At 36.9% G+C, this 12,456-nt stretch overlaps 1 protein-coding gene across 5 annotated transcripts in view; it reads left to right on the top strand.

Annotated features, from left to right (window-relative positions):
- Positions 1-8,968, top strand: part of RAPGEF2 (Rap guanine nucleotide exchange factor 2) — a 320,910-nt gene extending 311,942 nt beyond the window's left edge. For all 5 annotated transcript variants that reach the window (XM_044681464.1, XM_044681463.1, XM_044681467.1 and 2 more), the window contains 2 exons: positions 4,618-4,923; positions 6,826-8,968. In XM_044681464.1, coding sequence (XP_044537399.1) covers positions 4,618-4,923; positions 6,826-6,851 — 332 coding nt within the window. In that variant the 3' untranslated portion in view covers positions 6,852-8,968. The remainder of the gene's footprint in view (positions 1-4,617; positions 4,924-6,825) is intronic.
- Positions 8,969-12,456: the final 3,488 nt, after the last annotated feature.

The raw sequence follows: 12,456 nt of genomic DNA, 5'->3' as shown, positions 1-12,456 counted from the left end.
AGTAGCTTAAGGCAACTGTTACTTTGGATTGGTAATCCTACATAACCAGACTAGAAAAATCATTTTGGATTGTCAGTGGGGACAAAAGTTTTAAGATTTTAAGAAAGTCTCTAAGTGTTTTTTTTTGGGGGGGGGTGGTTCATGAAATACTCTTTGCAGTTTGCAGCATACATCTTGACGAAATTTGATCTATTTGCATCTAGAAGGGATTTTTGTCAATAATTCCTTTATTTTAATGAAAGTAAAAGTTTTTTCATCACCAACCAAAATTGTTCCATATCATATTTTTTTTTAAACCCTTACCTTCCATCTTGGAGTCAATACTATGTATTGGTTCCAAGGCAGAAGAATGGTAAGGGCTAGGCAATCGGGGTTAAGTGACTTTCCCAAGGTCACACAGCTGGGAAGTGTCTGAGTCAGATTTGAACCCAAGACCTCATGTCTCTAGGCCTGGCTCTCAATCCACTGAACCACCCAGCTGCCCCCATGTCATATATTTTGAATGATAATACGTGTATGATCCAAATTGAATTGCTTGTCAGTTCCTAGAGGGGGATGGAAGAAAGTAGGGAGACAGTATGAATCATAACTTTAAAAAACTTATATGGAAATTTGTTATTGAAATTTAAAAAAAAATGTTTTAAAAAGGTAAAAAAAAAAAATTGTTCCACGTCCATGAACCTGGAACTCTGAAATTCATTTATCACCATAGTTTCCTGGCCTTCAACTTTTCCTGCTAAGGATTTTGCTTATAAACTTATTTTTCTCCTCAATGTGATCAACCATCCTTTCATCCTTCCTTGTTTTTCCAGTCAATTATGCTTTTTCTGGCCTTACTTTCCTCTCATCATAGCTCTGAATATACAGCTAATCAATTCAACAAGAACTCACTTCTGGGCGTGACTCCTTTGTTCTCTTGTCCTTCCACTAGAGTATCATTGTAGCCACACACTCCTCATCTCTGTTATATGTTCCCACCACCCCAAGGGGCTCACTCATGTGCCCCTGGAGGAAGCCAGCAACTGGGCCCAATACATAGTAAAGTTCTCAGACCTCAGAGAGGACTTGGCAGTCCTTTTATTCATCTCTTATGACTTTCTGTCACATTCCTTATAATGCATATACCCAAGCTTTTGCCTCAAACTCTCATTCTTTCTCACCAGATCACCTTGCTTTCTACTTTAACAAAAGGAAAAATAAATAAAATTATTTTATATTTAGAAACCTTCCTAGCTCTTTACCCATCATCTCCTCTTTTGCTGTAGCTCTTGTGACTGAAATATTTCTTTGCCTTGCTGTTGTCTTTAATTGCCTCCTTCCCCATCTCTTGCTGGATTATTATCGCTAACATATCTTTCATCTCCTTTATCTCCTTGTTTTTTCCCTGATTCTTGCAAAAAAAAAACCCAAAATGCTTAAATTTCTCCTATCTTTAAAAAATCCTATTTTGACCTCATTAACGAAAACTATTGTCCTGAATCTTTTGGTGCTTCACTAATACTAAAATTATACAAAGATTGGCTTGTGCTCACTGCTAGCATTTTCTTACCACTTACTCAATTCTCAACTCCTTGAAATATGACTTCACCACTCTTTCAATCCTTTCATCCAGTGATCTTTTCTCAGTTCATATCCTTCTTGACTATAGTTTTTGACATTAGTCAAATCTAGCCACCTAGCTAATTTAGCATGAAACCTTTGATTTCATTAATGGTACAGAAAATTCCCCAGAAGCCAGCAACTTATCCATAACTTACTGAATGACCTGGCCAAGAACATACAGCAAATAAGGGTTAAGATGAGAGCTAAAACCCAGATCTCCTTTTCCATGTAGTCCTCCCTGGTTTTCCCACTCTCACCAGCTGAAAGTGATTTTTTCCTTTCATTCATTTTATTTAGCATTGTATCTGGATATCTTCTTTGCTCCCATCGCTTCTTATCTCTTATGTTCCCATTTGTCTTCATGTAGGATGTAAACTCCTTCCAACAAGGACCATCTCATTTTTAGTTTTACATTCCCAGTTCTAAACACAGTGCCTAGCTTGTAGTGGGTATTTAATAAATGCACAGATCTCAGAAACCTTGGTATCTATTGCATTTATGGCATATATTTTTCTAAGGGAAACTCAGGGCATATGCTATTAAAATGTGAGTTCAGATACAGAATCAGGGTCTCTGAATATCATCCTCCTATGTGTTCCTCCCTTCAGCAGAGAAATGAGATTTCTTTTTTGTGCTTCAAAAGATTAGGGCTCTCAAATTTATAATCTTTAAAGTTGAATAGTGGATAGTTAATACATTCTAATATATAGAAGTGAACAGAGAAAGGAAATAATGGTTTGAACAATGACAAAGATGATAAGTAGAATGATAGGATAGTCCATTAAAAATGTGGTTTAATTCCTAGCTATATGACCCTAGGCAAATCACTTAATCCCAGTTGCCTAGTCCTTAGTATTTCCTCTTCCTTGGAACCAATAAGTATCTATTCTAAAACAGAAGATAAGGGTTTAAAGAAAAAAAAAGGATGTATTTTAAAAATGTGCTCCTGAGTACAGCTGAATGAGATTAAAATATAATTGAGAAATATTAAACAAGGTAACAAAAAATACAATAGAATATGCATTATGCTAATATATGGTTTTCTAAATTGATATACAACCTGCAGGTATTCTTATGTACAGTGTAATGGCCCCCATTTCTATTTGAGTTTGATTCCACTGGTTTAAAGAAGTTAGTAAAATAGAAAATAAATTTTTTTTTCTTTAAATAAGTTTTATACATATATTTCAGTTACTTGTTCATGAGTGATGGAGAAAAATGCTTAACTTTTTCTTTAATTGGCAAACTTAAAAAGTTTACTTTTGAATTCTCTCGTTTCTCATAATGAAGTCTTAGAGCCCTTATTACATAATATGAACTCATTCCTTATGGAATTTTTAGACAAAGTTTCTTGATCTCTTCTTTGTCATGGACTTCTGTAGAAGTTTAGTGAAACCTATAAACACCTTCCTAGATTAATGTTTTTAAATGTATAATGTAAAAGAGAAGATTTATATATGTATTTATATAGCCAATTATATGAACTATATGAAATATGAAATTATATGAAATAGTTGTAAAAACATTTAACAAATGAATTCATAGTGCCCATGTTGGGATGCTACAACAAATTATTATGGTTTTATCCTTGAATCCTAGCAAGAAAGCAAGTAAGGAGAGGTCCTTCCCCTTTTCTTTCATAGCAGGCAGACTCAGTTTTTACTAGTATATGATGAACAGTCATGTCCATTTCAGTGTAAAATGAGGAATCACATCCCTTTCTTACCCCATGTCTTTGTTTTTAGCCTCCCCCAGTTTCCATGAAGTATCATCCACTTAAAAAAAATGTTGTCTTGCTCTATATATTAAGCCAACAAGAGAATCATAAGTCTCTGTCCCACCTCTAAGGTAGACTAAAGACTCAAAATTGTTGCCATCCATTATTCTTTGCTATTTATAGCATATACATTGGTAGAGTTGGAAAGAACTTCAGAAGTCATCTGGTCCAATCCTTCCCTGAAAATTGTATCCCCTTTATCCTCTTCTTAATAAATGGTCATCTAGTTTCCACATAAATACTTTCACTGACAGGAAATGAGGATGCTTCCATTTTTGAACACCAAACGGAAATCTTTTAAGTTGGGAGATTTGGGAGAGGGGAGGTAGAATTATGGTATCTCAGTTGGTTTCCTTGGTAATCTTATGTATTTATTTTGTGCTTTTAAAAATATTATTCTGAGAAGGGGGCCAAAAGGCTTCTTTAGCCTACCATGCAAGGTTAAAAGAACCTCTGTTCTAAATCTTCTTCCTTAAGACATGTCCTACAAGACTTTCCTTCTCAGATGGACGTGAAATCCATTCCATTTTCCCCTCAGAGATGATACTGGACTCTCATATACCAGATATATATTCCGTGTGAGTTTAGGAACCATAGCAGTGTTTAAGAGTACTGAACAGTCAAGAGTGACTCCTCGAAAACCAGTATTGGAGAAACTCCAAAGGAATCATTTGGATCTATAGCATGAACAGAGATTCTTAACCTTTTTTATATGGTGGTCCCTTTTGGCATTACAGCCAAACCTGTGCATCCCTTCTCAGAATAATACTTCTAAATGCATGAACTAAAATAAACTATTACTAAATATCAGTTATATTGAAATTCAGTGATTAAAATGTTTTTTGAAAGCAATTAAATTCATGAACCCCCTGAAATCTTTCCACAGACCCCAGGTTTAAGAACCCCTGGTCTATAGACTAAAAAAAAGGATCTCTTCTTCTTCTGTATCCTCAGAGAAAAACCTTACTTCCTTTTTGATCAATTCACAAAACCAGTCCTAAGAAATTTATTTTGAATCTATCCCCCTTTTTCTACTCTTCCTTAACCCCCTCCCTTAGAGCTTAATTTTTTCCAAAACAGGCTCCTTGTTTTACAAGAACTATTAAAGTCTATGGCAAGACTTTATGTTTTCTTTCCCCTCTGAAGTTGAACCTGAGACTGGTTGGTTGAGAGTGATTTTTTTCTGATTTCTGATTGATGAGTCCATTTCTCCTAATGGTACATTGTTTTAATTACAGCTCGAAAAGAAGGCAGGTATCGAGAACCACCACCGACCCCTCCAGGCTATGTAGGCATCCCCATCACCGATTTCCCAGATGGACATTCACATCCAGCCAGCAGGAAACCTCCAGACTACAATGTCGCACTCCAGAGGTCTCGAATGGTGGCCCGGACATGTGAAACACCCGGGCCCTCCACATTACAGCAGCCGCACGGTCATCCAACAAGCCGGCCCGTGAACAAACCTCAGTGGCATAAACCAAATGAGTCAGACCCACGCCTGGCTTCCTATCAGCCTCAAGGGTTTTCCACAGAGGAGGATGGTAATTTAATTATGATAATTTACAATTAAGTAGCATAGAAAATTTTTAAAGCGGTTTTAAAACCTTGAAGAACTTAAAATATATAATATACTAATATAATATAAGATATATTTTATATAATGTAACCTGTAGTATTATATTACATAAAAATTTAACATTTATTAAAATATAAACTGTGCATATCTATATATAATATATTTATCATATCAATACATTTTATATGTAATTTATATGTATTTATGGCGGTACGATCTTTTTTAGAAACTTACAATAAAGTAAATGAAAATGCTCCAATCAGGTGGTGATTGGGGCAGCATAGGGCAGGCCTGGGCAATGAATCTTTCTTGTCCTATACCAACTCTTTCAGAGTTCTGAGCTTTTTGGTAACTTTTAGTTTTTGTCCCTTTCCTTCTTGGACTATTTCTTTTTTCATTGACGACAAACAGGTATCATAATTGAGAGTGCCCTCAAATAAATTTGTCTTAAGACTGCAATGGTCTCTTATAATAATAAAATATGTACACACCTGGTTTCTTTGAGTAGTGCTCAAAAGAAAAAGAACATATTATTCATTGGAACCAAGAAATTTTTACAAAGATGATATGATATTCTTAGGGGAAGGAGGGAGATGTTGGCATTAGGTCGTATGGGGAGTTAAAAGTTTTTCTTTCCAGGAAGAACTTCATCTCATCCAACCTCTGGCCTTCACAGTTTAATATCTTCTCAACTTCTTTCCTTGAATGAACAGAAATGATTCTGATTATTCTCATACCAATGAAGTCGAGGAACTGACGGAGTTATCCATATAATGAAGTATTTAAGACCTTGAACATTTTTTGCCTTAATCCACTATTCTGTTTTGTATAGCCCAAGCTACTACTGCTAGTTTAGGGGGAAAATTTCAAAAATAATCTGCATTTCATTAGCTACTTAATGAAAATTTTTGATGAAGAAACCTTTGCACTTAGTAACTTATAATGTTAGCCTTCACGTGTGTCTGTACCTTTAGTAAAATGTTCAGAGTATTTCCATTTGTCAAATGGGTTTCTGAAACTTCTCTGGAAATAATCTGTTCTGTTTTCATTGACCACATTTCACAAGAATCTGAGATAAATATGGAACTTTATAGACTGACAGAGGATAACACATTTAGCAGGAACTATAATGAATTCCTTAGGTTCCCCTTTGGGGATGTACTAGATTGGTGTACCATGACATTACAGGATAGAAAGGCTTCCTTTGTTCTGGCTCTTTCAAATCCTAGTTCAGAGAAAAAACAAAGGAGCTTAGAAATTAGAATTAACTGAGCTTCGGGGTTTGAGACAGAGAACCTGGGTTCCAATCCCACTCACCCCTGTCACTCTCTTTCTGACCATGGGCAAGTTCCTCATCATCTCTCTTTCTTCATCTGTGAAATAAGGGCTTTGTACTAACTGATTGCTGTGAGCAGCTTGGTGGTACAGTGGCTAGAGAGCCAGGATTGGAGTTAGGAAGACTCATCTCCCTGAGTTTAATTCCCAGCTCAAAATTCTCATTTATTAGCCAGGCAAGTCTTAACCTTGTTTGACTCAAGTTTCCTCATCTGTAAAATGACCTAGAGAAGGAAATGGCAAAACCACTCCACTATCTTTGCCAAGAAAACACCAAATGGGGTCACAAAGTCAGACACGACTGAAACAATTGAACAACAAATGGGTCCTTCCAGATCGAAATTGATGATCCTATGGTTGGTGAATGTGTAGAGCAGTTTACATTGCTTATTTGGGAAGTAATTTTACATAGTCCAACTGTTATTATGTTATTGAAATGGCACCTGATCAAAACTTATGTTTGTTGAACTAAATTGAAATTTTTCCTTTGCTTCATCTTCCTTTTCTTTTTTTCCCCCTGTTTTGTTGACAGAAGATGAGCAAGTCTCTGCTGTCTGAGAATTGGGGCTTTTCTGGATCCAGAGTGAGCCACCGAAAAAAGGAGAGCACAAGAAGATGTCCCTAGTGTAGGAGCCTTGGAACTCAAATCCAAAGGATGGTGGACCGATTTGCCTCCTTCCCTGCCTTAAAGCAGCATGGGGCTTCTTCTCTCCCTTCTTCCCCATCCCTCTTGCATGTGAAATACTGTGAAGAAATTGCCCTGGCACTTTTCAAACTGTGTTGCTTCCAATGCCCAGTGCAGCCTTCTCCAAACCTCCCCGCCATCGCTGGTCTACCACCTCACGCGATACCATTCCATAAATTCCAAGATCTTCACCCTATCCAGGTGATTCACTCGGGCTGCACTTCTCATGCCCAGAAGGGTGGGGTGGTTTTTTTTTTTTTATTGTTTTGTTTTTAAACCTTCCTTTGAGATTTTAATCATTATCCTAGCACTTGGTCTCATTGGGGGTAAATGAGATAAGCCAGCCATTGATCGATTTGGGGCCTTTATCCTACCAAGGAAGAAAGCAGAGACGTGATGAAATCCTCTTGAGTTCAGTGCTCATTTGCTTGTTTACAATGCCTATTTTTGTTACGGTTTCTAAATATTGTGTTCAGAGAGTAAATGTTATTCTATATGTGGAAGAATTACAGTATTATTTTGTACCTTTTTTTAAAGTAGGGTTGCCAGCCTGGGTTTTGTAAAACCAAATAAACCAGACATGGTCTTGCTCTACAGAGAAGCATGGTAGGCGTAACGATGCTCTCTCTGTTTGCCCCGGTAGCCCGTCCCAGGAAATGCCCCGTCCTGGACGCATGAAGTCTTAGCCAATTGTTAAATTAACAAGAACCCTGTCTACTCCCCCCTCTTCTCCCCCCAAACCCTTTTCCTTCTCCCCCCCCCCCAGTGGGCAGAGCCTTTATGCAGAACTAAGCATTTGCACGTATCCAGTAGAGGGAAATAGGACTTTCTGTGTCCTGTGTCTGAGCCTTGTGGAGCCCCAGAGAGCTTTCCTTTACAAGGAAGATCCTGCTTCAGGAAGATGGATGGCAACCCCACCTCTAAGTTATATTTCTATGACCTTTTTGTTGTCGTCGTCATTCTTGTTGATTTAGAGATTTAGTTATTTTCAGAGAAAAAGTTATAACTGGATAATATTGCAGTAAAAGCAGCTTGGGATGTCAGGCGGATGCCGGCTGTTTGAACTGCTTCTGAGTCAGTCTCCTTCCTCTGGCTTGGTGTATTAAGGAATACACAAGCCAGGGGAGCGATCAAAGATAAATAACCCGGTTAGATATGCCCGCCTCGGCAATGCAGACTCTTCCTGGAAAGAGGAGACCGTTCGATGGCTTTAGGAACGCTGCGATGTCTAGAGAAAGGCCAACGTGTAGCAACCACCTGCTCACAGCTGCTATTAACCCCACCATGACTGAAATGACCCCCTCCGCTCTATTTTTGTGTTGTTTTTGCACAGACTCCGGAAAAGTGAAGGCTGCCAATCCGAGTAGTGCTCCGATGGGAGGAACTGCCGGTCTGGGATATTTTTTTTTCCATTAAACTCAGCTGATCATATTGATCGGTAGATAAAACGTAAATAGCTTCAACTTTTAAAAGTCAAATTGCAGTGTTTTTTCACTGTATCAAACCATGTCAGTGCTTTATTTAATAATCCTCTCCTGTAATCATGGCTTTGTCTACTTGCTTATATATCACATTGTCAATTATGCATTTGTAATTTTACATAGAATATGCATTCTTTGCCGGTTTTATTATATAGGCTATGGACCTCATGTGCATATAGAAAGACAGAAATCTAGCTCTATCACAAGTTGCACAGATGTTATATAAGCATTAAGTAATTGTAGAACCTAGGACGGCTAAACTAAAGTTCACTCTGTGATGTCCAGTGCAGAATGTACAATGAATTAACTGGTGATTTCCTCATACTTTTGATACTACTTGTACCTGTATGTCTTTTAGAAAGACATTGGTGGAGTCTGTATCCCTTTTGTATTTTTAATACAATAATTGTACATATTGGTTATATTTTTGTTGAAAATGGTAGAAATGTACTATGTTTATGCTTCTACATCCAGTTTGTACAAAGCTGGAAAATAAATAAATATAACAGAAAAGCATTGTCTCTATCCTTAATGTGTCTCGATGCATTATTGAATGAATGATAAAAAGACTTTTTTCAGCCTACTGCGGAAGCCACAGGTAGGCATAGGAAAGTAATACAGGCTCCCCATTGTTTAATATCAGACTTTGGCTTTTGTAATACAGCTGTTACCTTAAGAAACTCAATTTCAATTTTTGTGGAATTGTAGGACCTCAGAATTTATATACTGCAATACATTCTTCAGCAGAAATACCCTCAATAGCATCCTTGACAGGTTCTTCTCCAGCCTCCATTTGGAGAGTAGTGATGAGCAATTACCTACCTGTGCAAACAGCCCATTATATTTTCTTTTTTAACCCATATTTTCCACCTGTAAAGTATCTCCTTGAAAAATCTATCGGTATAGCATTAAAAGTATAAATTCATTTTGGTAGTTGTATTGGCTTTATCTTATAGATGTTGGAATGGCCTAGACATGAGCATTGAATATTCCTCTATTTTAATTGTTCTTTATTATTTCTCCAAGGAGTTCTTTGAAGTTAAATATTTAAGTGTTTTGTGTGGCTGATCTTTAGATATTGAATACATTTTGTAGGTATTTGGAATAAGATTTCTCTTTTTGTTATTGTTTCTTATGTTTTGTTATTTTATAAAAGTGCTGTTGATTTGGGGGGATCTATTTTTGTAGCCTGCAACTTTTTTTTTAACTCTTTATTTTCTGACTTAGAATCAATATTATGTATTATTTCCAAGGCAAAAGAATGTCATGGACTAGGCAATGGTGGTTAAGTGGTTTGCCCAGGGTTACACAGCTAGGAAAGTGTTTGGGGTCAAAGTGAATCCAGGACCTACTGTCTCTGGGCCTGGCTCTCAATCTACTGGGCTACCTAGCTGCCCCCAATCCATTCTATTTTCAAAGAATTTTATAATTGTTAAAATTTTCTACAAAATTTACCTCTTTGTAGCTTCCACTCACTCTGACCCCCTCCCCCCCAAATATATGAAGATAGTGAAGTCTTTTCTTATTTCGGTTTGATATCCCAAGTACCCTTGTCCTATCCTCTGGCATCTCCCTCAGGATCACAGAATCTCAAATTTTGAGTATAGAATCCAGATGCCACAAAGTGCTGTTTATTACAACCCTTCCTTAATGAATAAAAATCCTCACTGCCATTGACAAGTGGTACTTCAAACCTTGCTTGAAAACCACCAATGAAGGGAGCCACTTTATCCATGGATACAACCTATTCTACTTTGGGATGATCTTGTTTTTCCTTATATTCAAAGCAAAACCTCCTGCAACTTCTACCCAAGTGCCTTAGTTTGGTCCAAGTGGGAACAAGCAGGAGAATTTTAATCTCATCTTCCACAGGACTATCTTCAAAGTGCTTAAAAATAATATAGTGTCAATTATTTGGATGCTAGTTGACAGGCTGGAACCCAGGACTTTGCTGATAAAGTCTTCTATACAATTTAATGCTCATAGAGCTAGTAGCTGACACCAAAAGAATGGTTCATAATGTCAGTGACATTTCTAAGCTTCACTATTAGATATTGTAATTTCTCTTTGAATTCCAGTCCTACATCAGCAATTGCTTTTTGGATATCTCAGATTGCATGTCTCATAGGCATTACAGACTTACATGTACAAACCAGAATTCATTTCTCTATTTCTTTTTTTTTTTAATTATTTGTTACATTAAAATACCCAGTTACCTTTCTATCTACCTCTCCCTGCTCTTCTGAACTTCCCTAATGATCAGTTTCCCAGTTAGCAACTTAAATATTATTGGATCTCCTCCCAAACCTGCCACACATATATGTTGTAAAATCTTGACATTTTTACCTTAAAAATATCTCTTCTTTGTTCCCTTCTCTTCACCTCCACAGTCACAATCCTAATTCAAGTCCTCATCATTTCTCATCTAGATTATTCCCATAACCTTCTAATGGTTCTCCATCTTCTACTCAGCTATCAAGGTGATTTTCCTAAAGTGCCATGTTCTCCCTCTCTGCACAGCCTCATCCCCCAAATACTTACCCTACTCAAGAAATTCTGGTGCATTTCGTCATTTTCAGGGTTAAGTAGAAATTCATCTGGTGTCTCCAGCCTGGAACATTCCTGCCTTCTCAGTATCCTTACCTTCTACATCCTTCTACCCACTGTACAACCTAGCCACACTGTTCTACTTGCTAATCTCCATAAAAGACAATTGAGCTCCAAAATCTGTCCTTTTTCACTTTCAGTGCCTCATACCTGGAATTAATTCCCTCCCTCCCCCCATCCTGTCACTTTTGCTTTTTTAATTCCCTTTTTTCAAGACGAGCTCAAATCCCATTTTCTACAGGAGATCTTTCTTTGTCCCCTCAGATGCTAGTTTCTTCCCATCTGAGGCCACTTTCTGTCTACTCTATAGATCTTTTATCTGTATCTATTTACATGACTTCTCCATTAGAATGTGAACTAAGGCTGGACAGGTACTGCTTTTGCTTCTCTTTATATGCATAGCACAATACTGGTACTAGTAAATTCTTAGTAAATGCTTGTTAAATTAATTAGCCGATCACAGAGCCCATCTAGTCCAACTTCTTCATTTTACAGATGAGGAAACTGAGATGAAACGAGGCAAAATGACTTGTCCAAAGTCATACAGATGGTAAGCATCAGGTGTAGGATTTTAGTCCAGATTCTCTAACTAGAGTTCATTCTCATTTGACTGTACCATATTCCCTTTCTTATAAATAATCTTCCAGAAATTTTTTTTAATTTAAATATAAAAAGATTTTTAAAAATATCCATTCTTCATTTCCAGAATATCACTTTTTTGTTGGCGAAGTATAATTTCCCCAAAGAATCTCTTATTATTTTCCTATACAAAATTGCCATTATTTGTCTATGGTTAAAACAAATTTTTTTTCTGCAATGAGCAAGCATAGATCAGTTATGACATGCATTATTGGTTTCCATCCTTAGCTCTTCCAGCCTTCTTGTGTTCTCAGTTTTTCAGAGGTTACCAAGAGCAGTTTGCAGTTATGCCTACCAGATGAATTAACAGGCACTGGAATGTTTCAAATTGTTAGCCATAAATGGAGTGACAGCTTTTGTATTAGTGTATCTCTTTATGGATTATTGAACTTGGGCTCATAACAAGATAGAAGGCTGTTAAAACCACATTCTTCCTGGCTTATATTCTTTAAAAAATATTTTATTGATACTCTTTTTACATTACTTCTACTTCCCAATGATCTCATCCCCACACAACCTTATTTTGTATCAAAGAAGTAAAATTAAGCAAAACAGCCTTACCACGTAGGCTAAATCTGATAATAAATGCCTCATTTTGCACCTAGAGTTCACCACTTCTCTGCTTAGAGGAAGGAGATATTTCATTGGCATGCCTCTGAAGTTAAGATTCGTAACTACAATGATGAGGTCAGGGTACTGATGTCTTTCATCGTTATTTCATTTTTAAAATTTAATTCTTTAAATATACTTC

This window comes from Gracilinanus agilis, chromosome 6 (genome assembly GCF_016433145.1).
Source record: "Gracilinanus agilis isolate LMUSP501 chromosome 6, AgileGrace, whole genome shotgun sequence".
NCBI classification, from domain to species: Eukaryota; Metazoa; Chordata; class Mammalia; order Didelphimorphia; family Didelphidae; genus Gracilinanus; species Gracilinanus agilis.
The sequence above is the reverse complement of the archived record's forward strand: the minus strand, read 5'-3'. Positions and strand labels throughout refer to the sequence as shown.